General features: G+C 36.6%; 1 protein-coding gene across 2 annotated transcripts in view; it reads right to left on the minus strand.

Annotated features, from left to right (window-relative positions):
* Nucleotides 1-26,720, minus strand: part of LOC121421310 (fatty acyl-CoA reductase 1-like) — a 31,431-nt gene continuing 4,711 nt past the window's right edge. For both annotated transcript variants that reach the window (XM_041615990.1, XM_041615989.1), the window contains exons 3-14: nt 25,984-26,159; nt 24,585-24,657; nt 9,893-9,999; nt 8,973-9,150; nt 8,424-8,468; nt 6,881-6,999; nt 5,288-5,358; nt 4,351-4,429; nt 3,288-3,377; nt 2,480-2,609; nt 1,429-1,556; nt 1-327 (exon numbers count right to left, since the gene is read on the minus strand). In XM_041615990.1, the coding sequence (XP_041471924.1) occupies nt 156-327; nt 1,429-1,556; nt 2,480-2,609; nt 3,288-3,377; nt 4,351-4,429; nt 5,288-5,358; nt 6,881-6,999; nt 8,424-8,468; nt 8,973-9,150; nt 9,893-9,999; nt 24,585-24,657; nt 25,984-26,159 (1,368 nt within the window). In that variant the 3' untranslated portion in view covers nt 1-155. The remainder of the gene's footprint in view (nt 328-1,428; nt 1,557-2,479; nt 2,610-3,287; nt 3,378-4,350; nt 4,430-5,287; nt 5,359-6,880; nt 7,000-8,423; nt 8,469-8,972; nt 9,151-9,892; nt 10,000-24,584; nt 24,658-25,983; nt 26,160-26,720) is intronic.

Genomic DNA, 26,720 nt, shown 5'->3' on the forward strand with positions numbered 1-26,720 from the left:
TTGATGGAATCTCCTCAACCTTCACCAACATTTTTTTCCTAGTGTTTTCATTACAAACCTTTCGTCAGGGTGATATTCTCCTTAAATGTCAATCTGAGATGTAACGTAATTGCATGGAACGCCACAGAAAAAAACCAAAGGAAAAGGCATGACGGTCACCGGTGAGTATTAGGAACGGTGCTCGTCACTCGACCATAGCGTAGAAAACCGAAGAATATCTTCATGACGAAGGCCCAGATGTTACGGGCGAGTTGTGATCGGTTGATGAGGATGCGCCAGACGATGAGGATGAGTACGGAGTTGAACGTCCATCGGATGTTGCGAAACCTGAAGAAAAAATGGGAAAGCGGTAATTGGGTCAGCTATCTTTTGTTTTATAAACATTAATCTGTTGGATTTTGTTATAACATGTGTTCTCAATAGACTCAAGCCAGCATGCGGGATCAGTGTCCAACGGGTTAATCAAAAACTGCATTTCTAAAAAGTAAACATCAAAGTTTCCTATTTTGTACATAAAACTCACTTTTGATTGTTTTTTTCTTTTTTTTCACATACACCTGCAATAGTTGGTACCAGTTTGCCCAGTAAGTCATTTGGCGGCCAAGGAAACAAGAGAGCAACTTATTATTATTAATATATGTTTGGAGTCACCAGTGCCTTCGAGGCGAAACGCAAACTGAATCACTATGACCCACAGGTCTCTCCTTCCGATATAACTGATTGGGGGGAGTGCAGGTGGACCACTACACCGGGGTTTCCCCCTACTCTTGTAACACGAATAGTGCAGTGGGTTCTTAACATGCAAAGTTGGGGACTCTCCTCTACACGTGGCCTCTATTCAATGTCCTATCCGAGGGACAGTGTTTTCAAATGCATCTATGGAGAAGGGGAGAGATGTTTACACATGTGAGGTGTACTCAAACCCATGACAACCTTTGGTTGACTGGCCGACTGAGCTAACTCGCTCCCTGGCCTAGTACCTACTGTGGATCGAGGCATTATGTTTTGTTTGCTTATTTTCCGGCGTCAAGCCTGAGGGCTAGTGATTAATACTCTTGTCTTTCAATCTGAGGGAAGTAGGTTCGATTCCCCACCATGGCTTTCTCATATTGTGCTTCACTCAACTCCAGCTCCCAATCAAGGTAGCCGTGCTAAGCTGGGGTAATAATATCATAATGTTAAGCAAGACCTGCTGGTAGAAGAGATTTCAGAACTGATTTGGCTATCCTGGGTAAAATATGACATTATTATCACTGTTCCTCCCATCCCACTATTAAACAATGCAAGGGAAATAATGGTAAAAATATATCGCCATGGGGAAAATACAAATGACCATTAAAGAGAAAGCCAAACACAAATTAAAATAATCAAATCAATCAATGGTAATTTCAGTATAAGAAATTGTTGCCAATTTGAGGAGCTCCTTACATTCTGATACGACTGAGTGCCGCTGGGAGGTCGTTCATGTCTTCATTGAGAACGAATCTCTTTGTACCGAGGCAGAAGGTCTCTATGTATGACGGCCAATGAAGCGGTCTTATATCGGTGAAGTATACCTGAAAAGATACGCAAAGCGCCGACAAACTTACGTCATTCAATAGATTGGGTTTTGTAGTAAAAATCTTTTTCATTCATTAACTTCAAATAAGATTCTTACAAGCATAAATCTAAAATATCATAGAGAATAATATAACAAATTAACTGCAGCTGTAAATACCGAAGTCAAACAACATTATCGATAATTCTAAAATAAACATAGCAGATAAATAATTGATTCAAAATAGATACATAATCATCATAGAAACATATCAATTCAAATGAATCTAATTGAATTGTTTTAAGTAGTGCGTGAAGTTAAGAGGCTAAATTAAGTCAAGGGGTTACCATCAATGGCAACTCCTTGATAAATACACAATGGCAATATTAATACAAATTAATATTCAAAAATAAAATGGAAAAGATATAAACTTAACAAAAATGTTTTTTCAGAGCAATACGCATGAGTCACATCGTATGGTCTGATTGATGGGTATTTCATAAAGCTGTTCGCAAGTTAAGAGCGACTTTAAGAACGACTGGTGATCCTTTCTTACAAGCTACATAATCACAGAGCTCCCAACCTCTGTTGACCCCCAAAACATACTGATCCATAATTAAAATCATATTTTGAAGGAAAAAAACACATTGTGAAAGAAAAAAATGGATATGAAGCATGGCAATCGAACATATTTTGCAATAAAAAAATCACATTTTGTCACTTTTGATTATGAAAAACATACGAAATATTGTTAAACATATTGGCAGCTTTGTCATCATCGATGAACATTCAATGGTGAACATCATTTACAAGAAAGGATCACCAGTCATTCTTAAAGTCACTCTTAACTTTAATAAGAACAGCTTTATGAAAGGGCCTCCTGGTTTATACGAGGGGACTTACGGATGTATCTAGAAATGTTTTTAGTCGATTTCAACATACCTTCCTGTCTTCCTCGCTCATAGCGGCTGAGAGGATTGCTGTGTTCCCATTGGTCCACTCCCATTGGTTGTTTGTGAAGTATTTCAGCGTGTAGACCATGTTCTTGATTTTGTGATTTAACTTGACCATACTGAAAGAAAAGTCAAAAACTCATTTAACATAGGACAGATCATCATTGTCATCATCATCATCATCGTCATTAACATCATCATCTTCAACTTCATCATCATCATCATAATCATCATCATCATCACCATCATCACCATCATCACCATCATCATCACCATCATAATCATCATCACCATCATCATCATCACCACCACCATCATCATCATCACCATCATCATCATCACCACCATCATAATCATCACCATCATCACCATCATCACCATCATCACCATCATCATCATCATCACCATCATCATCATCATCACCATCATCATAATCATCACCATCATCATCACCATCATCATAATAATCATCACCATCATCACCATCATCACCATCACCATCAACATTATCCTCTTCATCATCACCATCATCCCCAACATCAAATTTCAGGGTGGAGACCATGTTCATCATCATCACCAACACCACCAGCACAACCACTATCACCAACATCATCATATCATCACCACCACCACCACCATTATCATCATCATCATAATCACCTTCATATCATCATCCTCATCAACACTAAAATCACCATTACTATCAACACCGCAAACGTCATTATTATCATCATCCTCTTCATCACCACCACCATCATCATCATCATCACCACCACCACTACCATCATCATACTTACATGGGTTTCTTGCCTTGTAACCATCTAACAAAGTCCATAGTTAACGCTGGGATCTTTGCTTCAATCATATTGTAATACTCAAAGGCAAGCCTATTAATAAAGCAAAAAAGAACCCCATTTAATAAAAAGTTGCTTTGATAGCAACTCTTGTTGGAAAGTCAACTACCAAGCCAACAGTGAAAATTCTGCTTCCTGATTGGCTCTTCAAATAAAAGATGATATTCCAGCAAGAGTTGCTATCACACATATCAATCTTTTATGAAATAGGTACCTGCAGATCAAATGTAAGCCTAAATGTAAGTCTTTCATGTAGTAAACTTATAACTTTTATTAACAGCTATTTTTCTTAAAAACTCCTGTTTATTCCCAATTACCTTTTGTGTGACACGACATTCGCTCAAGTGATATTTTCACCATGCATTATTTTGTGTATGGTGTAGGATTAGAGGGTTAGATATTTAGGTTTAAAGGCTAGGTTTAATGTAGGGTACGGTGTATGAATCCAGGATTGAAGTTAGGCATTCGATTAATACGTAGAATTTTTATAGTGGAGCAATTGTCGTCAGAGCCAATGGTAATAACTTTTATACCAAGTCTAATGGTAATTTACAGGGGCTGCCTTTGACAATCCAAGAGCTAAATTTCTCTTTACTTGGCCTCTGTATCTGTTACTACCTGAAAGGTGTTGAAAGGACAAGTCCACCCCAACAAAAAGTTCATTTAAATAAAAAGAGAGAAATCAAATAAGCATAACACTGAAAATTCCATCAAAATTGGATGTGAAATAAGAAAGTTATGACATTTTAATGTTTGTTTTGCTTAATTTCACACAATAGTCATTTGCACATCCTGGCCGGTATGCAAACGAGGGGACTGATGATATAACCCACTAATTATTTCTTTTGTATTTAATTATATGAAATTTGAATTGTTTGAATTTTCTCATTTTTCATGCTAAACAAAGGATATTCCTCTATCCCTGAACAAGCAGTGTTACAATTGTTGCAACATTTTGTGGTTCAGTCAAGTTGGTCATAATTTTACACATCGCACGCTTTCTTACCAAAATTTGGTGAAACCACATTTTGGCCGTCTGAAGACATTTTCCAAGGGTGTTCTGTTGTACAGTTGTGAAACGACTTCTGCGGGGCAAATAAAACACATAATACACAGGATGTAAGTCAAATACCCCCCTCCTCACAATCATCATTCAAATAAGATTGAAATTCAACAAGCATAAAACAATCTATGAACATAATTTTTTTTGACATTCATTTGTGCCCTTTTATCTTATTTTTAAGCCTAGAGTTTTTTTAAATTCATCAATTGCTAATTTGCTGTCGATATCACGTACGATCATCATGTGTTTGCGAGTGATCTTGTTGCGTAAAAAAGCTAACCAATGCGAATATACATATATATATATTTGATAAAGTGAAAACATGAACGAGGATATTGGTCCCTATTCAGAATCACTGCTCACGGAAACAAGTTCAAACCAACAAGATTTTTGCTGGTCTGCTACTTGGTGGTAAAAATACAGAACAGAAGTTATGTATGAATATATTCGCAGAACTGGGGGCGTTTCATCAACATTTTTGTCTGAAAAGTTGTCAGATATGACAACTTTTTTTGCGAGAGTGATCACGAATTTCCTAGAAAGCCAGTGAACACTTTTTGCGAGAGTGATCACGAATTTCCTTGTTGACCATAGTAGATTGCGAGACAAATGAATACCCTCTAGCGGTTATTTCAATCCGCAATAATGAACCTATTTAGTATTATGACAACTTTTTTGGATTTTGATTGGCTGAGAAGCACTGTAACTATGGTAACTGTCAGATAAAATGGGACTTGTCGGATAAAATGTCTGACAAGTCCTTTCATGAAACGCTCCCCTGTAGTTCATCTTTTATAAAAATATATTTCACTATCAAATCCCTGTATTCTGAAAGATTGAATGAAAATTGAAAGATTAGAATTGCTTATCAAGTACTTACTCGTCTGGTCTCCTAATAAGTGAGGATTGGTAGGACTGGAGACCAGGTTGTAGATGGGAATGGTAGCAGGTCTGTTTGTGATATAAAAATATGAATTGGGTTACCAGTCTTTATTTATTGTACTATCAAACATTGCTTGATTTAAGAGGACTGGTGACCAAGTTATAGACAGAATGGTAGCAGGTCTGTGTGTAATATAAACATATGAATTGGGTTACCAGTCTTTTATTCATTCTGCTATAGAGCCCATGCCTAATATCAATCTTAACCCTTTGAACCCCGAGTTATTTTGGGCCGCTGTGACCCATACCCTGAATTATTTGCACATATCGACACATTCACTAACTCCCATGAGCCCCTGCGGCATCTTCCCCCCCGCTGATGCGCGGCCCGGCTGAAATTGTTTGGTTTCTTGTAGATCCTAGTCAATATATCTTTATTGTCTGTTTCGCTCTGTTTTGACTCAAGTCACATTTTATGATAGCTTCTCATAGTCCGCAGGTTACTAACCGTGCATTACGTATGCCACACATGCCACAGTTAGTATATTTTGGCCATTTTTTATGCCAAAACCTTCCACATTACGAAACTTTGTGTTTAAAAATGGGTCTCATCTGACACCCCAATTTCAAATTCCAAGCTACTTTCACTCGCCCCCCCATCCCCGATATCAACAAGGAATGGTTATCCTTAAGTAAACAACCACGCACTCTCCCAGATAATCCACCTTCCCCCAAGGAGAAGTGACCTTCATAAGGCCTGGCAGAGAGAGAGCAAGAGAGAGAGAGGGTGATTTTTTTCCGGCAATTGTGGGTCATTTTGCATCATTCAAAATTTCATGTCGATCTTCATCTAAATTCTGAATCGTTTTTAGATATGCTAATGTCCTAAAACGAATAGAATACAAATTCATTCTTTCAAGATTAATGTCAGCCAGGAAGCTCTGAAGAGTTTGTTTATACTATTACGTAACAAGGACAGCTGCAATCCCACTCCATGCTGTTCATCAGCCTGTTGTGGTGGCAGGCATCGGTGTTATCGGCTCTTATCAGCAGCAGCAGTCACTAAATCTACCCCACCCCAGTTTAAACGAGAGAAATGCAACTTTCCCCAAAAACTTAAATTGGGGTGTCAATACCCCACTTGAGCTCCCATTGACTAACAGGCAAGGCATTATCAGCAGTCAGATGAACCCCACCCCAGTTTAAACGAGAGCTCTCCCAAAATCTGAAATTGGGGTTTCAAATACCCCACCTGAGCTCCCATTGACACAACACGCAAGGCAATGGAGTTCCTGTGTTATAAGCTGGTGGGGTATTTTTAAACACAGGATTCACGTAATGCAAAATCAAGACTTTTCTTGACTGAAATTAATGACTGAATATCCCTATACACATACTAGAAATATTGCATCATTTTTAAAAGATCACCTGACATTTAGATCTTCAATTCATATGGATTTAGGCCAGTATTCCGACCTATCCCTATCAGGTTTAAAAGGTTAAGTATATCAATGATTGAGATCAAGGGAAAGAAAGGGGGAGGGGGTTGGAAGGATGGGGGGGGGGGCAGTTTCCACTTCCATGCACTTACTTATAGATACCTGTATGCCATGTTGCACCTATTATCGCATTCACTACAAAATCAACAGGAGAAAAATCCACGATGGCTTCCTCGTTGCCGATCATCATCCTCAACAAGCCTTTGCCCACCTAAAAGAAATATATAAAATGGTATACAAAAAAATAAAAATATAGAAAATGCCAGTTACAATTATGATTCCAAAATGATTTTGTACAAAATCTAATAAAATGGCCACTCAAGTTAAAGATAAATGTCAGTTGTAGTAACAATTTCAAAATAAGTTCATAGAGATTCTAATAAAATGATCACCCAAGTGATATGTAAATGCAAAATATGTAACAATAATAATAATATGCTACATTGATAAAGTGCTTAATACAAATGTTTCGAAGCGCTGCATACTATTACCCCAGCTTTAGCACAGCTACCCTGATCGGACACATCGAGCATTCAAGGAATTACTTCCTATCGGGTACCCATTTACTATACATGGGTGAAGAGTTTCAAATGTAGATTAACGCCTTGCCAAAGGACATGAGTGCTGCTGTGGGATTTGAACCCGGACCTTGTGGTTCAAAGTCGAAGACTTATCCACTGAACCTCGACTCTTCGACAATGGTTTCTGGAAGAAATTATGTAATTGCTGAGAAATTAGCAAAATAAAACATGACATTCCAACACAAAGATGCCAACCTAATCAAGAACATTTCAGTATTTAAGCCGAAAATCAGTATTTTTAGTATTTTGGTAAGAAAATAAGTATTAAGTAATGTTTTCATGAATAAATTTGCATATTTTATTCATAATAGATAAAAAAAAAAATTGGGGGGGGGGGGGGGGCGTCATGCCTCCCTGGTCCTCAAAACATCTTAAATCGCCCAGTCTTTTTGAGATTGAAACTTATCAAAAACCGTAAATATTAAGGTATCCACATTCCAAATCTCCACAAACATATACAGTGAGCTTGAATGACATTCAATGCTAAAAAAAAAAATATATGCAGAAATAGCCAATATATGAGAGGCAGCAAAATGCCATCATGGTGAATTTTATTTTCAAAAAACTCAAAGCACATTAATTTTATTTTGTACAAACCTCATAAATTGCTTAAGAACTATATATTTTCATATGATTTTCATTACAGATTGAGCCTGCGATCTCAAACACACAATGCCGAAAATTTGTTCACAAATTATTATTACCTCCCTAAAGCCTTACATTTATTGTCCACAGTGTACTGCATTTGCACATTAATGAGTCAGAAACAAGAGGATCGAGGGTATTTGTAATCCAGTTCATCGTGACTTAACCGTGAACCAGAATAGCCTGGTGGTTGAGTCACTGCTCAACAAGCAGTAGATGACAGGTTATAATCCCACTGGTACCGATTTTTTCAGACTTATGATTCTCATTACAGAACGAGCACGTGATCTTAAACACATAGGAGAAATGCCAAAAATTTGTTCACAAAAAATATATTTTCATTCTCATTAATTTCTGAAGAGGTACCAGGGCAGAGAAAAATCTTCCATGGATCATTTTGTTTACTTACAGCAATAAAGAGTCCACTAGGGCCGTTGAAATTATCTACCCATCCCTAGAAGAATAGAAAATGATGATAAAGCAAATATTATAAAACAATCATGCAGTGTCAAAACATGCCAATGGATAAGCCAAGAATAAGTCACAGAATCATTGATTTTGAGCTTATTTATGCTCTCAGTCTCCTGGTTTTTGACTTCATTAAACAAATGCATCACTTTCAAGATAGATTCGTAGGGCATTACCGTATGTGTAAAGTGCAAGTTTCATTGACTTGTGCGGCCTTGTGAATCTATCTTGATCAAAGCTGAAAAAAGTTTTTAAGTCAAGAAACGTAGCCCAAAACCATACTTACATGTTCGGTCAATATCAGTGATGCAATAACTTATGCTGTGGTAAACTTTGCCACTATGGTAACAAGGTCCAGCAGCATGCAATTTATCATGGCAGTTACAATAACAGTAAAGTATTATGATTGAAAGTGTTATATGAAAGAGGCACTTGGTGACATACACATTTGAATTTTTTTCAGTCTTATAACTCCTGATGCTTTACTTACAGGGAAAGGTTCTTTCCATGATGCTCCGACGATGGACGGTCTCGTGATGCAAATTGGCAACCCCTTACCCTCTTCTTTAACGACATACTCTGCTAGAGCCTTCGTGAAGGTGTATGTGTTTGGTCTCTTACCCAGGAGCATGGGGGTTAATTCCTGGATTATATCTTCCGACATCCATCTAAAACATAAGGATAACACACATAATCTTAATTGGTTGTTACGATGCAATCTTGATCAGACCGAAAATTGGTAAATGACGTCATGAAAAGACTGTTTATGCTTCCTCAGATATATTTTTATGAGAAATGCCAACATATTTGTGTGTTCAGGGTCAGTATTGGCATTTAAATGAAGAAGGATGCAAATTAAATGTACCCTATAATACATGAAGTATCCAAAAGGGTTGACTTACCCTACTGCAAAATGGTTCACTTTTCCTGCGGCATAAGGATTGACTTACCCTATGGCATAAGGGTTGACTTAATTGGGTCTAATGCATAAGGGTTGACTTACGCTACTGCATAAGGGTTGACTTGGGTCTACAGGATAAGGGTTGACTTACGCTACAACATAAGGTTTGAATTACTGTACGGCATAAGGGCTAACTTACCATATGGCATAAGGGCTGACTTACCCTGTAGCATAAGGGTTCACCTACCTTTTAGCATAAGGGTTCACTTACCCTACGGCACAAGGGTTGACTTAGCCTACAGCATAAGGGTTGACTTACCCTACGGCATAAGGGTTGACTTACCCTACGGCATAAGGGTTGACTTACCCAATAGCATAAGGGTTAACTTACTATGGCACAGAGGTTGACTTACTCTTCGACATAAGGGTTGACTTACCCTATGGCATTAGGGTTGACTTACCCTATGGCATAAGGGTTGACTTACCCTACAAAGTAAGGGTTGACTTACCCTACAGCATCCAAGATCTTGTATGGGTCGACAGGAGGAGGGTAAAAAACTTCCTCTATCTTTTTTCTGTCGCAGTAAGCGTACGCTGTTGATACATGTTGAAACACCTGTAAAACATGGAAAGTATTGAATTGATTTGTTCCACTTTTACATATGTATACATGTAAATATATGCATAAACATAGCATTTCAGGATCAAATTAAGTATCTCTGTTCTGTTGCAGTAAGCACACCCTTATGATACAGGTTGAAATACCTGTAAATATATCATAGTGGAAAGAATTCAACATCAAACATAATAGTAACAGAATATTTACCCAGGGTAGCCACTTCAGTTCCGAAAACTGTTCTCCCAGCGGGCAATGCTATTATTATTACCCCGGCTAAACTAAGCTACCTATTCAGGTGCACACAGCTTTTTGAGGAATTACTTCCTGCCGGTGCCCATTTGCCTCACCTGGGTCGAGTGCAACACACTGTGGATGAATTCCTTGCTAAAGGAAATTACGCCATGGCTGGGATTTGAGACCACGACCCTCTGTTTCAAAGTCCGGAGACTAATCCACTGGGCCACAACGCCCCACATCTTTCAGCAAAATGGTAGCAGACTAAGTGACAAGTGTTGGTAGACCTCTCCTCAAGATTTGTTCTTCACCGCCCTAGATATTGATATCTAAAGTTATTTCAAGTTCATTTTAACAACAGTATTGGACAACTTCAAGTTTGGACAGAAAAGTGATCAATATGAGTGCCGGAATCGAAAAGAAAAGTGAAAAATATACCTCAAGGAAAACACGCTCAAACTACAAACTGTTGAACGATGAACTAGAGGACAATACTACCGTCCCTGCAGGCGTGGAGGTCCCTCCTCAGCCTGCTGGAAATACAGGTACAGAACTGGCAGGCCTTCTTAAAGAGGCAACCAGTAACTTTGAAAAGATGATGGACAAGGCGGTGAAGACATTAGTCGATAGTGTCAAGAAAGTGGAGAGGGCCCTTGAGTTTGAAGGACTTCGAATAAATGACTTAGAAAAGAAAAATGCCGAACTAGAGGGTCGCCTGGAGAAGGCATATGAAACTTTAGTTCAAAAGGATCGATCTAGAGATAGTGAAAATAACAAGGCAGATCGTCTTTCACGAAAAAATAATTTTCGAGTTGTGGGAGTTAAGGAAGCAAAAGATGAAGAGGATTGCCTGAAAATCGTCGAGGACATGCTGAAAACAAAATTTCATATGACAGTCAAGGTGGAGAAAGCCACCAGGACTGGCAAAAGGGGAGATAAGCCACGCCACATCATAGTGAAAACAAATTCCTACGACGATAAGGTTAACATACTAAAGAAATCTAGAGAAGCTCTCAAGACAGAGAAATATTACCTGACCAACGATCTCACAAGGATGGACTTAGAGGTGAAAAGAAAGCACCGAAAGGAGGTGGAGGAGTTGTATCAGAAGGGGACAAAACTGCGTTTCTATGCTGGGCAGTGGAGAAACGAGAAAGGAGTCCCTTACTTTACTTCTTAAGTTACCACATGTAGTGCAGCTTTAAACCTTTAGTTATGCCAGTTCTGAATTACTTTGCCTTGGACATGTTGGAGAGGATGATTTATTTACCCATGGGATTAAAACCACACAGCAGATTTGAGCACATTATCATCTTCTAGGAAAACCAGCACAAGAAATGAACCATTGTTCTCATCAGAGAAACTCTCCAACTCCCTCTCTCTCTTCCTCCCTCCCTCCCCCCTTTCCCCTCTCTCTCTTCCTTTCTCTGCGGTCTCTCTCTCTCTCACACACACACACACACACACACACACACACAGCTATATTGATACTTGTCACAGGAGAGGTTGCCATAATCTTCCTCTTTTTCATTTATTTATTCCTGTTGTAACTGAACTTTGTTGCAGGAGTGGGCATGGCCTCGTGTCTATCGTTTGCCATGTTCTTCACTTTAAACTTAGTTGTATATATGTTAATAAGTAGACAGTTTTTCTTGTTTTACATTTATGTCATTTGTTATATCATGTCGTACTTGAGTCCATTAGCATTGCTAAGCCTATACAGTGGGAGGTGTTGACTACTATTTCCATGTTTAAATGATGTTGGATGATTATCATTTACAACAAGATATTGATTGTAGGTACTATATTCCAAATGAGTTTAACCCACCTACTGGGAAGCAACAATCTCATTACTTAAGCTTCTTGCACTGCAATGCAAGAAGTCTCTCTAAAAGCTTTGAAAACCTAAATATGTTGCTATCATCTCTAAAATTTAATTGCTCTATAATAGGTGTTACAGAGACGTGGTTGAGTATAGGCGGCCATAAGTGCCAAAATTACCGATTTGAGAAATATATATGTACCGTTGAAAATAAACTAAAATGCAGAAATATATCTAAAAATAAAGAAATTTTTAAAATAATTAAGATAACAAAAAATAGAAATTCACAGAATCAAACATTAGTGCAGAAATAAGGACAAACACAAAAACAAGACAATCGCAAAGAATAATAAATGATAAAAAAAATACGTAGATAACCATATAATTGAACACAATCACAGAAATATAGGTTCATGCAGGAATAGAGAAAGACTGAGAAATGTAAAGACATTCATAGAATTAAATACAACTTCAGAAATATAGACAACCGCAGAATTGAAGAGAACTACAGGAATAATAGAGACCACAGAAATAAAGACATTTTCAAAAATATAGACAGCCAGAGAATTGTAGACAACCTAATAAATATAGACAATCTCAGAATTTAAGAAAACTTCAGAAACATAAACAACAGAAATATAGACAACCTCAGAACACAAAAACTTCAGAAACATAAACAACAACAGAAATAGAGGCAACCTCAGAAATACAGACAACCGCAAAATTAAACAAAACGACTGAATTATAGTCCATCGCAAATAGCGCTACCTCGTCGAAAATAGAGACTGCAGAAATTCTGGAGAGCACAGAAATTCTGTAGAGCTGAGAAATAAAAGTACAGCACGTCAAACATACTGGAAATGAGAGGGCAATAGAGGGCGTACTACCACCACGCACGTGTATGATGCATGCATGCGACGAGTGCGATCGAGCATGTGCTATGGTTTTCATCGTTACCGGTATTTTGTATTACATTTATCCCACTTGTTTTGGGATTTAATTTCAACCTCTATGGTTGATTACGTTTGTTGGGCCTGAACTTGGTAAAGAGGACTTCGTGAAACAGCGGACAAGTAGCTCACTATCTCCGATTCAGTCAAGAAGTTAGACTTATAACGGTGTTGAGAAACGGGCCCCATGATGTCTAATCTACGATGACCGGCGTGAAGTTGGTTGGATATTCGATATTCGATATTCAAACTGTGAAGTTGGTTGGATATTCAGGTTCGATATTCAAACGCGTGTGAAGTTGGACAGATATTCAATATTCGATATTAAAAAATTAGGGGTTTTGAAAGCTAGCTAGGGGGTTTAAAAGGTGGAACACGTCTCGGGCAACCATAAAATAGCTGGCTTGCCCTAATACGAGGATTTTTTAGGGGACAAAAGTCAGTGAATAAAAGGGTTGGAAATTTCTAATTTAATTTTTTTTTTCAAGGGGCCCCCAGGGATATCCCGACGGCCTAGCCAGGGTAACCACCTATCCTAACTTGTAGAACTCGATTCGGGTAACAAGATAAACACCTGCTTGACCCGGCGCATGTACATTAAGGGGGCTCAAATTAACAAAATTAAAGTGAATAAAGGGCTATTTAGACCATTTTTTAATTTAAAAAAGTATTTTTTTCAAGGGGCCCCCAGGGATATCCCGACGGCCTAGGCAGGGTAACCACCTATCCTAACTTGTAGAACTCGATTCGGGTAACAAGATAAACACCTGCTTGACCCGGCGCATGTACATTAAGGGGGCTCAAATTAACAAAATTAAAGTGAATAAAGGGCTATTTAGACCATTTTTTAATTAAAAAAAGTATTTTTTTCAAGGGGCCCCAAGGGATATCCCGACGGCCTAGGCAGGGTAACCACCTATCCTAACTTGTAGAACTCGATTCGGGTAACAAGATAAACACCTGCTTGACCCGGCGCATGTACATTAAGGGGCTCAAATTAACAAAATTAAAGGGAATAAAGGGCTATTTAGACCATTTTTAATTACAAAAAGTATTTTTTCAAGGGGCCCCCAGGGATATCCCGACGGCCTAGCCAGGGTAACCACCTATCCTAACTTGTAGAACTCGATTCGGGTAACACGATAAACACCTGCTTGACCCGGCGCATGTACATTAAGGGGGCTCAAATTAACAAAATTAAAGTGAATAAAGGGCTATTTAGACCATTTTTTAATTTAAAAAAGTATTTTTTTCAAGGGGCCCCCAGGGATATCCCGACGGCCTAGGCAGGGTAACCACCTATCCTAACTTGTAGAACTCGATTCGGGTAACAAGATAAACACCTGCTTGACCCGGCGCATGCACATTTAGGGGCAACTCGGTAAAGCATCTCATCAGCAGATTTTATTCATTAATGACACTCAGTCCTAATTCCTCCGCCACTAACATAGTTCCGAAAACCGAGTGATACATGTATTTTGTTTTATTCGCACAAAGTTTGTTGAGTTGTTAACCATATTTTTCTTCTCGAATCAGTCTAATCATTATACATACTTTCTTTTTTGTAATCAGATTACAAAGTAAGAAAAATGAGAATGGGTTGGGTCGAATGATTATCTTTAGCCTTTTTTTGTAGATCGGCTGTCTCTGCATGCTCTTGCAGAAAATAGGCATACCGAAAAAATATGGGGCCGTATATCGATACAAAACGTCTTGTTGAAAATATGAGTTTAACGTTCTTCTAATCTTCAAATAATTCTCAGGAAACATTTTCTATGGCACGTGTAGCCTTCAATTCAATTAATCAACAAGGACGGAGTTATACCCCTAAAAAATAATTGTATTATGAATTAACATGTCTCTTTTATACGATATCGCGTGACTAATTATTGATTGATTGATCGGCTAAATTGCCAATGCGACCATCACATAATTTGAATTTATATTTAAAATCTTTTTAAAAGGCCAAGATTTTCTAGCTCGCTTCGCTCGCTGGTGACTTATACAAATTTTCCACTTTTGCTATGTTTTGCTGCTTTAATATATTTCGTTTATTATCCGCACTGAACTGCTTTGAACTTAAAGGGATAGTCCGGGGTGAAAATATTTATATTTTGATACATAGAGTGGTATTCACTGAGCAAAATGCCAAAAATTTCATTAAAATCGGAAAACAAATACTAAAGTATTTGTTATTAATTTACCCAAGCCAAATTCTAACAATTGTAAAAGGACATTTTTCTATCGGGGATATCAATTTATAATCGATTGCTCAATGAAATTCATAATGTACCAACTTTAAGTTGCTTTCATACTCTATTATGATTATTTAGATTGAGCATTTGTATTTTTACTTCTTTCTTTTTGTTTTCATAGTTTTAGTAAGTTTTTTTTTTAACACTTTTCTGTCAATGTACTTTACTTGGAAATGTTTTTCTTTTAGTATTTTTATTGGTGTATATTACTTTGTTTGGTAAATGTAGGACCCCAAGGAAGAACAGCAGTATTTTGCAAATACAGCTGAATTGGGCGATCCTCCGTTATTGTATCTATATTGTTATGAAATAAAACAAACAAACAAGTTTAAAGTTTAGCAATATTTTGTGAAAACAATCATCATGAATATTTATTAGATGGGCTGTGGATGTTACATCTCAACTTTCATTTTTCTTAACGTGTTAATACATAATTTTTTCCCCGTTATTTCATACTTGTGTGAATAATGTCTCCCTTATAGTGAAATAAGTTGCAGCAATAAAATAATATCAAATAATCAAATAATAAAAAATGGTCTAAATAGCCCTTTATTCCCTTTAATTTTGTTAATTTGAGCCCCCTTAATGTACATGCGCCGGGTCAAGCAGGTGTTTATCGTGTTACCCGAATCGATTTCTACAAGTTAGGATAGGTGGTTACCCTGGCTAGGCCGTCGGGATATCCCTGGGGGCCTCTTGAAAAGAATCCTTTTTTAAATTAAAAAATGGTCTAAATAGCCCTTTATTCCCTTTAATTTTGTTAATTTGAGCCCCCTTAATGTACATGCGCCAGGTCAAGCAGGTGTTTATCGTGTTACCCGAATCGATTTCTACAAGTTAGGATAGGTGGTTACCCTGGCTAGGCCGTCGGGATATCCCTGGGGGCCTCTTGAAAAAAATCCTTTTTTAAATTAAAAAATGGTCTAAATAGCCCTTTATTCCCTTTAATTTTCTTAATTTGAGCCCCCTTAATGTACATGCGCCGGGTCAAGCAGGTGTTTATCTTGTTACCCGAATCGAGTTCTACAAGTTAGGATAGGTGGTTACCCTGGCTAGGCCGTCGGGATATCCCTGGGGGCCCCTTGAAAAAAAAAAAAAGAATTAGAAATTTCCAACCCTTTTATTCACTGACTTTTGTCCCCTAAAAAATCCTCGTATTAGGGCAAGCCAGCTATTTTATGGTTGCCCGAGACGTGTTCCACCTTTTAAACCCCCTAGCTAGCTTTCAAAACCCCTAATTTTTTAATATCGAATATTGAATATCTGTCCAACTTCACACTCGTTTGAATATCGAACCTGAATATCCAACCAACTTCACAGTTTGAATATCGAATATCGAATATCCAACCAACTTCACGCCGGTCATCGTAGATTAGACATCATGGGGCCCGTTTCTCAACACCGTTATAAGTCTAACTTCTTGACTGAATCGGAGATAGTGAGCTACTTGTCCGCTGTTTCACGAAGTCCTCTTTACCAAGTTCAGGCCCAACAAACGTAATCAACCATAGAGGTTGAAATTAAATCCCAAAACAAGTGGGATAATGTAATACAAAATACCGGTAACGATGAAAACCATAGCACATGCTCGATCGCACTCGTCGCATGCATGCATCATACACGTGCGTGGTGGTAGTACGCCCTCTATTGCCCTCTCATTTCCAGTATGTTTGACGTGCTGTACTTTTATTTCTCAGCTCTACAGAATTTCTGTGCTCTCCAGAATTTCTGCAGTCTCTATTTTCGACGAGGTAGCGCTATTTGCGATGGACTATAATTCAGTCGTTTTGTTTAATTTTGCGGTTGTCTGTATTTCTGAGGTTGCCTCTATTTCTGTTGTTGTTTATGTTTCTGAAGTTTTTGTGTTCTGAGGTTGTCTATATTTCTGTTGTTTATGTTTCTGAAGTTTTCTTAAATTCTGAGATTGTCTATATTTATTAGGTTGTCTACAATTCTCTGGCTGTCTATATTTTTGAAAATGTCTTTATTTCTGTGGTCTCTATTATTCCTGTAGTTCTCTTCAATTCTGCGGTTGTCTATATTTCTGAAGTTGTATTTAATTCTATGAATGTCTTTACATTTCTCAGTCTTTCTCTATTCCTGCATGAACCTATATTTCTGTGATTGTGTTCAATTATATGGTTATCTACATATTTTTTTATCATTTATTATTCTTTGCGATTGTCTTGTTCTTGTGTTTGTCCTTATTTCTGCACTAATGTTTGATTCTGTGAATTTCTATTTTTTGTTATCTTAATTATTTTAAAAATTTCTTTATTTTTAGATATATTTCTGCATTTTAGTTTATTTTCAACGGTACATATATATTTCTCAAATCGGTAATTTTGGCACTTATGGCCGCCCATAGTTGAGTGCTCATTCACCACCATTATTTCTGATTGATGGTTACCAGATAGTAAGGAAAGATAGATCAATTGGCCGTGGTGGGGGTATTCTCTTTTATGTGTCTAATAAGATCTCTTTCAAACTCAGGGAAGATCTTTCCCTCCAAAATCAAAGTGCTGAAATCTTGTGTATTGAAGTAGACTTACCCTCTGATAAGAACATGATTGTATGTATAGTGTATAGACCCCCTCAAACTGATATTGATAATTTTCTCACAGGTATTGAGTTATTATTGACTGATATAAATGCATCTGGTAAATCAGTTTGCATTATGGGTGACTTCAATGTTGATCTATTGACAGAAAATGCAAACACTCTCCGTTTCCAAAATATTCTGGAGTCTAATGCTCTTTGTGCAATGATTAACAAGCCAACAAGAATAATTGACAGGTCATCAACACTTCTTGATAACATTTTCGTGAAAACTACCAAAGGTTATTCCCAATCAGGTTTATTTTTTAGTGAGATTTCTGATCATCTTCCAATCTTCTGCATGCTTTATGATATTCATTCCAACAAATACAATAAGGCCAAAGTTATACTAAAGCGCAAATTTACTGAAAGCAATATTTCTAGCTTGAGGGATGCTTGTCAGGAAGATAATTGGGAGGATGTATTGGAATGTCATGATGTTGAACAGGCTTATGAATCATTTAGTAAAATTATTCATCACCATTCGGACAAGACTATTCCACTTGTTAGAATAAATAATAGAAGTACAGGAAAACGGCCATGGATTACAAAAGGTATACTACAATCTATCAAAAGAAGAAATGTCTTATATAAAAAGAGTGTAAAGAAACCTTCACAAGAGCACGTTGAAAAATACAAAAAGTACGGAAATAAGCTTACTTCTAGTATACGGTCATCACAGAGTTTGCACTATTCTAGACAGTTTGAGAATGCTCGAGGTAACATGCCCTTGACATGGAATGTTGTTAGAGATATATTATGTAAGCGAAATAAGTCAGAACCTGCCACAAAATTTGTCCATAAGGATAAAGAGTTTACTTCTGATAATGACATTGCAAATGGATTCAACAGCTACTTTGTGAACATTGGCCCTGACCAAGCAAAGAAAATAACTCCCGTAGAAGTTAATTACAAAGAATATTTACAAGACAGGTCCGAATCATCTATATTCCTTAAGCCAGCTGATCATCTTGAGATATTAAACATTGTTAAGTCTCTTAAAAATAGTAGGTCATCTGGGCATGATGAAATAAGTTCAGAATTGTTAAAACAAATAATTGGCTCAGTCCTAACTCCTTTACTGCATATCTGTAATCTGTCCATTTTAACTGGTGTATTCCCTTCCTCTCTTAAACTAGCCAAGGTTATTCCTGTTCATAAAAAGGAAAGCATGACCGTTATAAGCAATTATAGACCAATCTCAATTTTGCCTAGTTGCTCAAAAATACTAGAAAGAATTGTTTATAATAGACTGATTGCCTTTCTTGACAAAAAACACCTACTTAATCCCAACCAATTTGGATTTCGCAGGTCTCACTCAACAGACCTTGCGTTGTTGAAATTTTATGACTATGTATCTAGTTCTCTGGCTAATCGTGAGCACGTTATTGGTGTATTTATGGACCTGAGCAAGGCATTTGACACCCTTGACCACTCAATACTGCTTTATAAACTCCAACATATGGGACATATGCCCTAAATTGGTTTACTAGTTATCTTTCAAATAGAAGACAATACACATGCTATAACTATTCTAATTCTGGTATATCAGTTCTGAGGTGCGGTGTGCCGCAAGGTTCTATATTGGGTCCATTATTATTTCTGATTTATATTAATGATATTTGTTTGGTATCAAACACATTGAATTATATATTATTTGCTGATGACACAAGTGTTTTCCTATCACACCGTGATATTGATATCTTAGAAAACACCATTAATGTCGAACTTCCGAAATTATCTAATTGGTTTCGAAGTAATATGTTATCACTGAATGTTAGAAAGACTAATTATGTACACTTTAAAGGCAGAAAGTCATGTGCTGATCATGATTTAAGATTGAAACTTGACAATGCTTTGCTGGAAAGACAGACATCTACGAGGTTCCTTGGGGTCTATATCAATGATCAACTTAACTGGAATGATCACATGAAACACATCAGTAAACCAATTTCTCGAAATATAGGTATACTGTATAAAGTTAAGTACCTTGTACCTTATAAAATACTTTACATGTTGTACAATACTCTTATTCTACCTTATGTGTCATATTGCAATATTCTTTGGGCAACATCAACGAGTGTCACAAACCCAATTCTTTTGTTGCAAAAGAAAGCAATTCGCATTTGTGCTGGAGTTGGTTACCGTGATCACACACGCCCTCTCTTTATAAAGCTGCAATGTCTTACTGTTGATGATGTCCATTTTCTTCAAACTTCCCTTTTTATGTATCGGTTTAATGCCAAAATGTTACTTACCTGCTTTTCCAATATGTTTCAACAAAATAATACTATCCATACCTACCACACAAGACAAGCATCTAATATGTATTTGTATAACCCTCGCACACTGTTGGCTCACAAATCTGTCAGACATTATGGACCAGGGCCCGTATTCCATAAACAAGATAAGCTTTTTGCTTAAGTCTTAGCAATTTGTCTTAGCATTTTGCTTGTCTAAGAAATCTTCCCTAACGATATTCTATAAACTTTAAGACATTTGTCTCAAGTCAGGCGATATGGCTAAGCCAAAGTCTCAAATTCTATGACCTTCAGTGACCTTCTTAATGATAAATTGCTGCAGAGGTCACTGCAACAAACTTGCAAAAATGTGACTAAAGTTGTTTTTTCTTTAAAAAATTGATTTAATTGAAACTAATTACAACTATTATAGTAAGAGAAGAGCATTCATCACACATATATGGTAAGAATTTTTAATTCAACTTATCTATAATTTTGTTAATTACCAAAACATTTCAATCCCAAACCGAGTGACTTGCACAGTTTTTTTGTGTATCAGTCCCATATATTACTTTTCATGTATTGTTTGTCAAAATATAAATTGAATATATTCCTCTCGACATCTTTACTCTAACTTCAGTTTAAGTAGACCTAGGCCCCCTAAGGGAAAACTTTTGTAACTTTTGAGACTAGACTTTGGTCTAACATTAGGCCTAGATCTAGCCTAGGCCCAATTAGATCTATAATATTTGTCTGTTTGAAGGAGTATTACACATTGTTTTTTACTTTTTTTACTAGGCCTAGTTTCATGAAGGCTGCAAAACGTAACTTTGTTAGTCTAGTACTAGTGGCATGCCATAGTGGATCGAGCAACCGAGACTGAAGCTATATAATAGTAGGCCTATATTAATACATCATATAGACCTATATTAGTATTGGTCTAGGCCTAGAACAACATTCAGGACTTAGCCTGGCTTAGCCTTACTTAGGACAGGGATAGATTTACATGTAGGACTAGAATAGATCTGACTTAGAGAGGCCTAGATCTAGCCCTAGACCAAAAGCTTCTGTCTCCGACTGTATTTTGGTTTTTCTGCTAAACTACGAGTACGACACTCGACAGTCTAACAACATTACATTGGACTAGACCCTAATCTCACAATGTGATATGACAGTAAATGTCAGAAACTTTTAAATAAATTCCCAGAAGTGACGGTTATTCCTGTCTACAGTGCTACTGCTACTAGTGCTAGGCCTATCGCTATGCATTGCTTGCCAACTACGCCTAAACTTAGTTCTAGGCCTAGTCCTGACCTAGACATCTAAGTCTATGTAGATTCTAAGTAGATCTAGGTCTACTTCTCTTTTACTTAGGTCCATATGTTTGTTTGGAGTTCTTAATTTATACATTTTGGGGAGTTTGTTTAGATCTAGGTTTCTAGAAAACAGGCCTAAAGTAAAGCCTAGACCAACAGCTCAGTCTAGACTGGGGCCTACATTTATATAAAAATTTACTTTAGGTCTAGGCGGCCTAGCCTATATAGTATTATGGCTATACTTTCTTCTATTCATTCTAGATTCTATTTCTAGCCTAGCCGGTAGCCCTAACGATAGGACTGGCTGATCTAGTCAGACTAGTCTACTGTTTGATCTAGAATCTCTAACGTAGGCCTAGATCTAGAAGAAAAATAAGACTAAAAGCTAGACCCTATCTAGATCTAGGCCTAGTAGAAGTAGAACTACAATCTAGGTGTTAATAGTTATAGGTCGAGATCTAAAATAGAGACTTGTAGCTCTATCAAAATATAGATTCTAGTTTCAAAAAATAGTAAATGTATGTAGGCTAGTCTAGATCTATTCATCTTACAGTAGGCCCTAGGCCTGAAAAAGGAAGCAGGCTAGGGATCCAGCAATAATTTGAATTCAGCCAAATGTGAATATCTTCTTTTTAGCCCCAAAGTACCGGTACATTTTAGTAAAATCCACATCGACTCAATCTCATTTTCTGGCCTCACTGTAAATATGTCAAGTTCTTGTCGCAATCTCGGTAGTTTTCGATTCTACACAGTCCCCCACATGTCTAATCACATTTCTTTTATTTGTAGATCAGTTCGCTACCAATTGCGAAATATTGGTTTTATTGGGAAATACTTGTCTCGACCGGCCACAGAAAAATTGGTTCACGTAACAAATTTTCCAATATAGACTATGACTATGTCTTGCAGATCTATACCTCAAAATCAATGTGTGAGCCAACTTTTATAAGAATTGGTTGAAAACTAAAAAGGGTTTCAGACCACAAGATTTTCACCTAATTTCATTATATAATATGTTGTTACCTTGGCAACACGATTTCTGATACAGACAAAAAATATTCTTGCACATTTTCAACTCAAGACTGATGTGTGTGCCAAATTTCATGAGCATCGGTTGAAAAAGATGAAGGAGTTTGAACTACAAGATTTTCGTTAAATAATATTTCGTTACCATGGCAACACGATTTTTGATACAGGCAAAAATATGTCTTAGACAGCTTCAACTCAAGACTAATGTGTATGCCAAGTTTTTAGAATAGACCAGTTGAAAACTGATATAGTAATTCAATCACAAGATTTTCATTTATTTTTGGTATTTTTTTTGTTACCATGGCAACACAATTTTTTATGTAGGCATAAAATATGTTTTGCACATCTTCACATCAAGACTAATGTTTGTGCCACGTACATTTAATGAAAATTTGTTAAAAACTGAGGAAATAGAACAGCAAGATTTATACACAATTTTTGCCAATATATACCGTTACCATGGCAACACAATTTCCGACACTTGCATAAATGTGTCTTGCACATCTTTTCCTCAAATCCTTAGCCATGTTGTATTTATGAAATACAGAATCTGCATTTTTAAGAAAAGTTACTTAGCCATTCATCCTATATCTGTCTTAGTTGCGCAAAACCTCTTAGCCAAATTCTAAGACAAAATTCTTAGCCAATTCTTTATGGAATACGCGTTTTGGCTAAGAATTTTATCTTAGACAGAAAATAAGACAAAATGCTTAGATTTTTTGACTTAAGCATGCTTGTCTAGTTTATGGAATACGGGCCCTGATGTTTGGAATTCGATACCTACTAGTATTAGGAATATATTATCAGTGCATTCCTTCAAAAATGCGGTAAAACGCATACTTGTCTCTAAGATGTAATTTCTTTAGCAAGACACATTTTGTTGCACTGTACATTTTAAACTTAAGGATTGATATAATTTCAAGTATTATTACGCCTCATACACTCCTTGTAAATATTTGTAAATAGTTGTGGAACATAATAATTTGTTTATTTAGTTTTCTTTGTTTTGTTTTTCTTTTTCTTTCCCTTCTTTGAGTAATCATTAGTTTTGACTTTTCAGTATTGTTTTTATATTTATGTATGCATTTCATATATCCAAAGGTCTGACAACAGCTCAAGCATCTGCTTATTTTGTCATACCACTGCATGTCTGCAACCTTGTTATAATCAGTTATGTTAATGTTATGTTAATCATCATAATTATACATTATTATTATGTAAAATTCAATGTAATCAATTTTGTGATGGTTACACTATGTAAATTATCATGACATGCAGAAACAAATAAATAAATAAATAAATACCTTGCTGCTGTATATGATAAACATTTTATAGAGCCCATCTTCTCTGTCAATATTCTAATGCTTGATCAGGATTCTTTTCTCTTCCCCCTTTCATTTTCATAGTAATTAACTTGTAAATATTTTTTGGGTTCATTGTGTTAAAATTTGCATTTCGCCCTTTTATGCTCAATGTTTATATCTGGTATACAGTATTTATTACATCAAATATTTAAATTTTGTATCCAGTTTTTGTAAATATGGCAGCAGGAATAAAGCTTTGCCTTTCTAGTAATTGCCTCTTCATTCATTCATTCATTATTATGAATACCCTTTCTTTCAAATGTTTTCCAGATTATATCATTACATTATTAACCATTTTCCCATGTAATGTATGTTAACTTTGCATGTATCTTGTTACCAAATCAAACATTTGGGAGAGATTGCTTTCAAAGTTTGATAATACTATAATTTTGGAGCAAGGCAGGAATAAGGCAAAATTCATGTATGCATACTGGAAGATTGTATTGTCATGCTTATTCTTCTTTTTCTCCATCTTCTTTTGGTCTTATTGGCACCAGTCAAAGTTAGTTGACTACTTTTGCCAGCTGAGCTAGTGAGCTCCTTTTCCCTCCGAAACAAGAATTTGTTCTTCTCTCTTATTCAAAACTTTCTTTCTTCTTCCTTTCCCCTTTCTCCAGGTTTTGACAATTGATATTGCAGCAGGACACTTTATTAGTAGATTCCCCTTTCATCTATCAAACTTTACAATTATTAGATGCATTTTTGACTTTGCATTCACAAGACTTTCTTTTTCAAATTCAAAGAAATTCAATTTCATACTTTTTTTATACTTACCAGTAATTTCTTCATGCCTCGGCTCAGTTCCAGGATTTTTCTTGTGGCTTGTACGTTCAAGTGGAGGGAATGTCTGGAAACAAATAGAAATAATTTGCATTTATATTAATCTGAATGTATAATAATAGCATTCATAAGGTGGCAATTATCTAGTTGCCTCTTCAATGGCGCAAATTACATTACCCTGTCCTTAGCTCAAGCTGCTCAAGAAAATAAAGTGTCGAGGAATTCATCCTGCTGGGGTACCCATTCACCTCACCTGGGTTGAGTGCAGCACAATATGGGTAAATTTCTTGCTGAAGGAAAACACTTGATTGTTGGGATTCAAACACACATACCTCTGATAGAAAGAAGAGAGTCGTAACCGTATCACGACGCCCCTTCTATAAATAATTTAGGTTTAATCACTCTGCATGTATGTCAAAGAATGAAGTCTATACTTTCTTCATTATAAACTAAATTTGACCCCCTTCCAGATTATGCTGTTCAACATGTTATGATTAAAAAGTTTCCTTATTGTCAAATCTGAAAGAATCAATTTAAACAATATAAAACGCAGATGATCTTTGTAGGTTTGCATGGTGGAATTTATAAAGTTGAGAAGGTTTACGGTTCACCATGAGTAATACATGTATGAAGACGGACAGTTAAAATTCTTTCTGCAATGCAGGTGAGACAAAAGCATATGACTTGAAATTCAGTAGAAGAGGTAATATAAAAGATAAATGCCAGTTGTGATGAAGATCTTATAAATATTTGAACAGAATCCAATGAAATTACCACCTAAGTGTTATCTATAAAATAAACAAGTAATTAAATAATTATTCACAAAAACATTCATACAATGGTATAATATCATGTTCATTGACCCAAAATGTGACCTAAGACTTGTCAATGATACTTGATTATCCATATGTCCACATTTTATAAACTATATCCAAAAATATTGAAAGTTATGACAGCAAAATTACCTCCAACATGGCCAAAGTTCATTGACCTAAAATGACCTTTGACTTTGGTCATGTGACCTGAAACTCCCATGGGAAGTTTAGTGATACCTGATTACTCTTATGTCCAAGTTTTAGGAACTAGATCCATACAATTTCAGAGTTATGATGGTAATTCAACGAATAACCCCAATATGGTCAAAGTTCATTGACCTTAAATGGCCTTTGACCTTGGTCATGCGACCTGAAAATCGCACAGGATGTTTAGTGATATTCGAGTACTCTTTGGCTGAGCTAAGATTTCATAATTTCACAAAGATAACTTTCCATTAACGTACCAGATATAGAATTGGTAAAAATTAACTTTGATTCAAGACACTTTTTCATGAAATAATTGTTATTTGCAACTACTTTCTTTTATACCTTTAAATCATACATCTAGGCATACTTACGATAGCTTTTCATCAAATCTAACGGTGGCTGCCATGTGAAACACAAGCTCTGTCTCCTGCTGAAGTGTTCTGATGTCTTCTTCTTTTAACCCTAGGTCGGAGTCCATCAGGTCGCTCTCAATGGGGATAAGTTTTGACTGGAAGCCTGGCTGTGCCTCCCGGACTTTGTCAAACAACTGTGGATCAGGAAAAAACATCAATTAAGTCAAACCTCCATCAGTCAAACATTCACTGAAGTTGAAACAATTCTTTAGACCAGCTCGCATCTTACAAAGAGTTGCGATTGATCTGATCATAAACCTCCACTATGGAAAGCCAGCAACATCAAAATCTAAAATGCATGCTTCTTCAAAATATTTTCTGATGCCAATATACTTTGGTCAGTATTATAACATACTTTGGTAAATTTCAAAAGATGCCAATATACTTTGTCAGTTTTTAAATGCCAATACATAGGTCAAGTTTAAAAGATGCCAATGCTTGGTCAGTTTTTATATGCCAATACTTTTTGGTGAAGTTCAAAATGTGTCAATTTTGAGAGAGACTGGACGTTTCGGACAGGTTGACTGTCCGAGACTCGACGTTTCGGACAGGTTGACTGTCCATCTTCAAGACGGACAGTCAACCTGTCCGAAACGTCGAGTCTCTCTACTACTCATCATCTCTACTCGCCGACTCAAGCCAGCATCTCCTCATCAGCTCTACTACTCAAGCTGTTCTCACTCAACATTCCTTCT

The sequence above is a fragment of the Lytechinus variegatus genome, chromosome 9, assembly GCF_018143015.1.
Source record: "Lytechinus variegatus isolate NC3 chromosome 9, Lvar_3.0, whole genome shotgun sequence".
NCBI classification, from domain to species: domain Eukaryota; kingdom Metazoa; phylum Echinodermata; class Echinoidea; order Temnopleuroida; family Toxopneustidae; genus Lytechinus; species Lytechinus variegatus.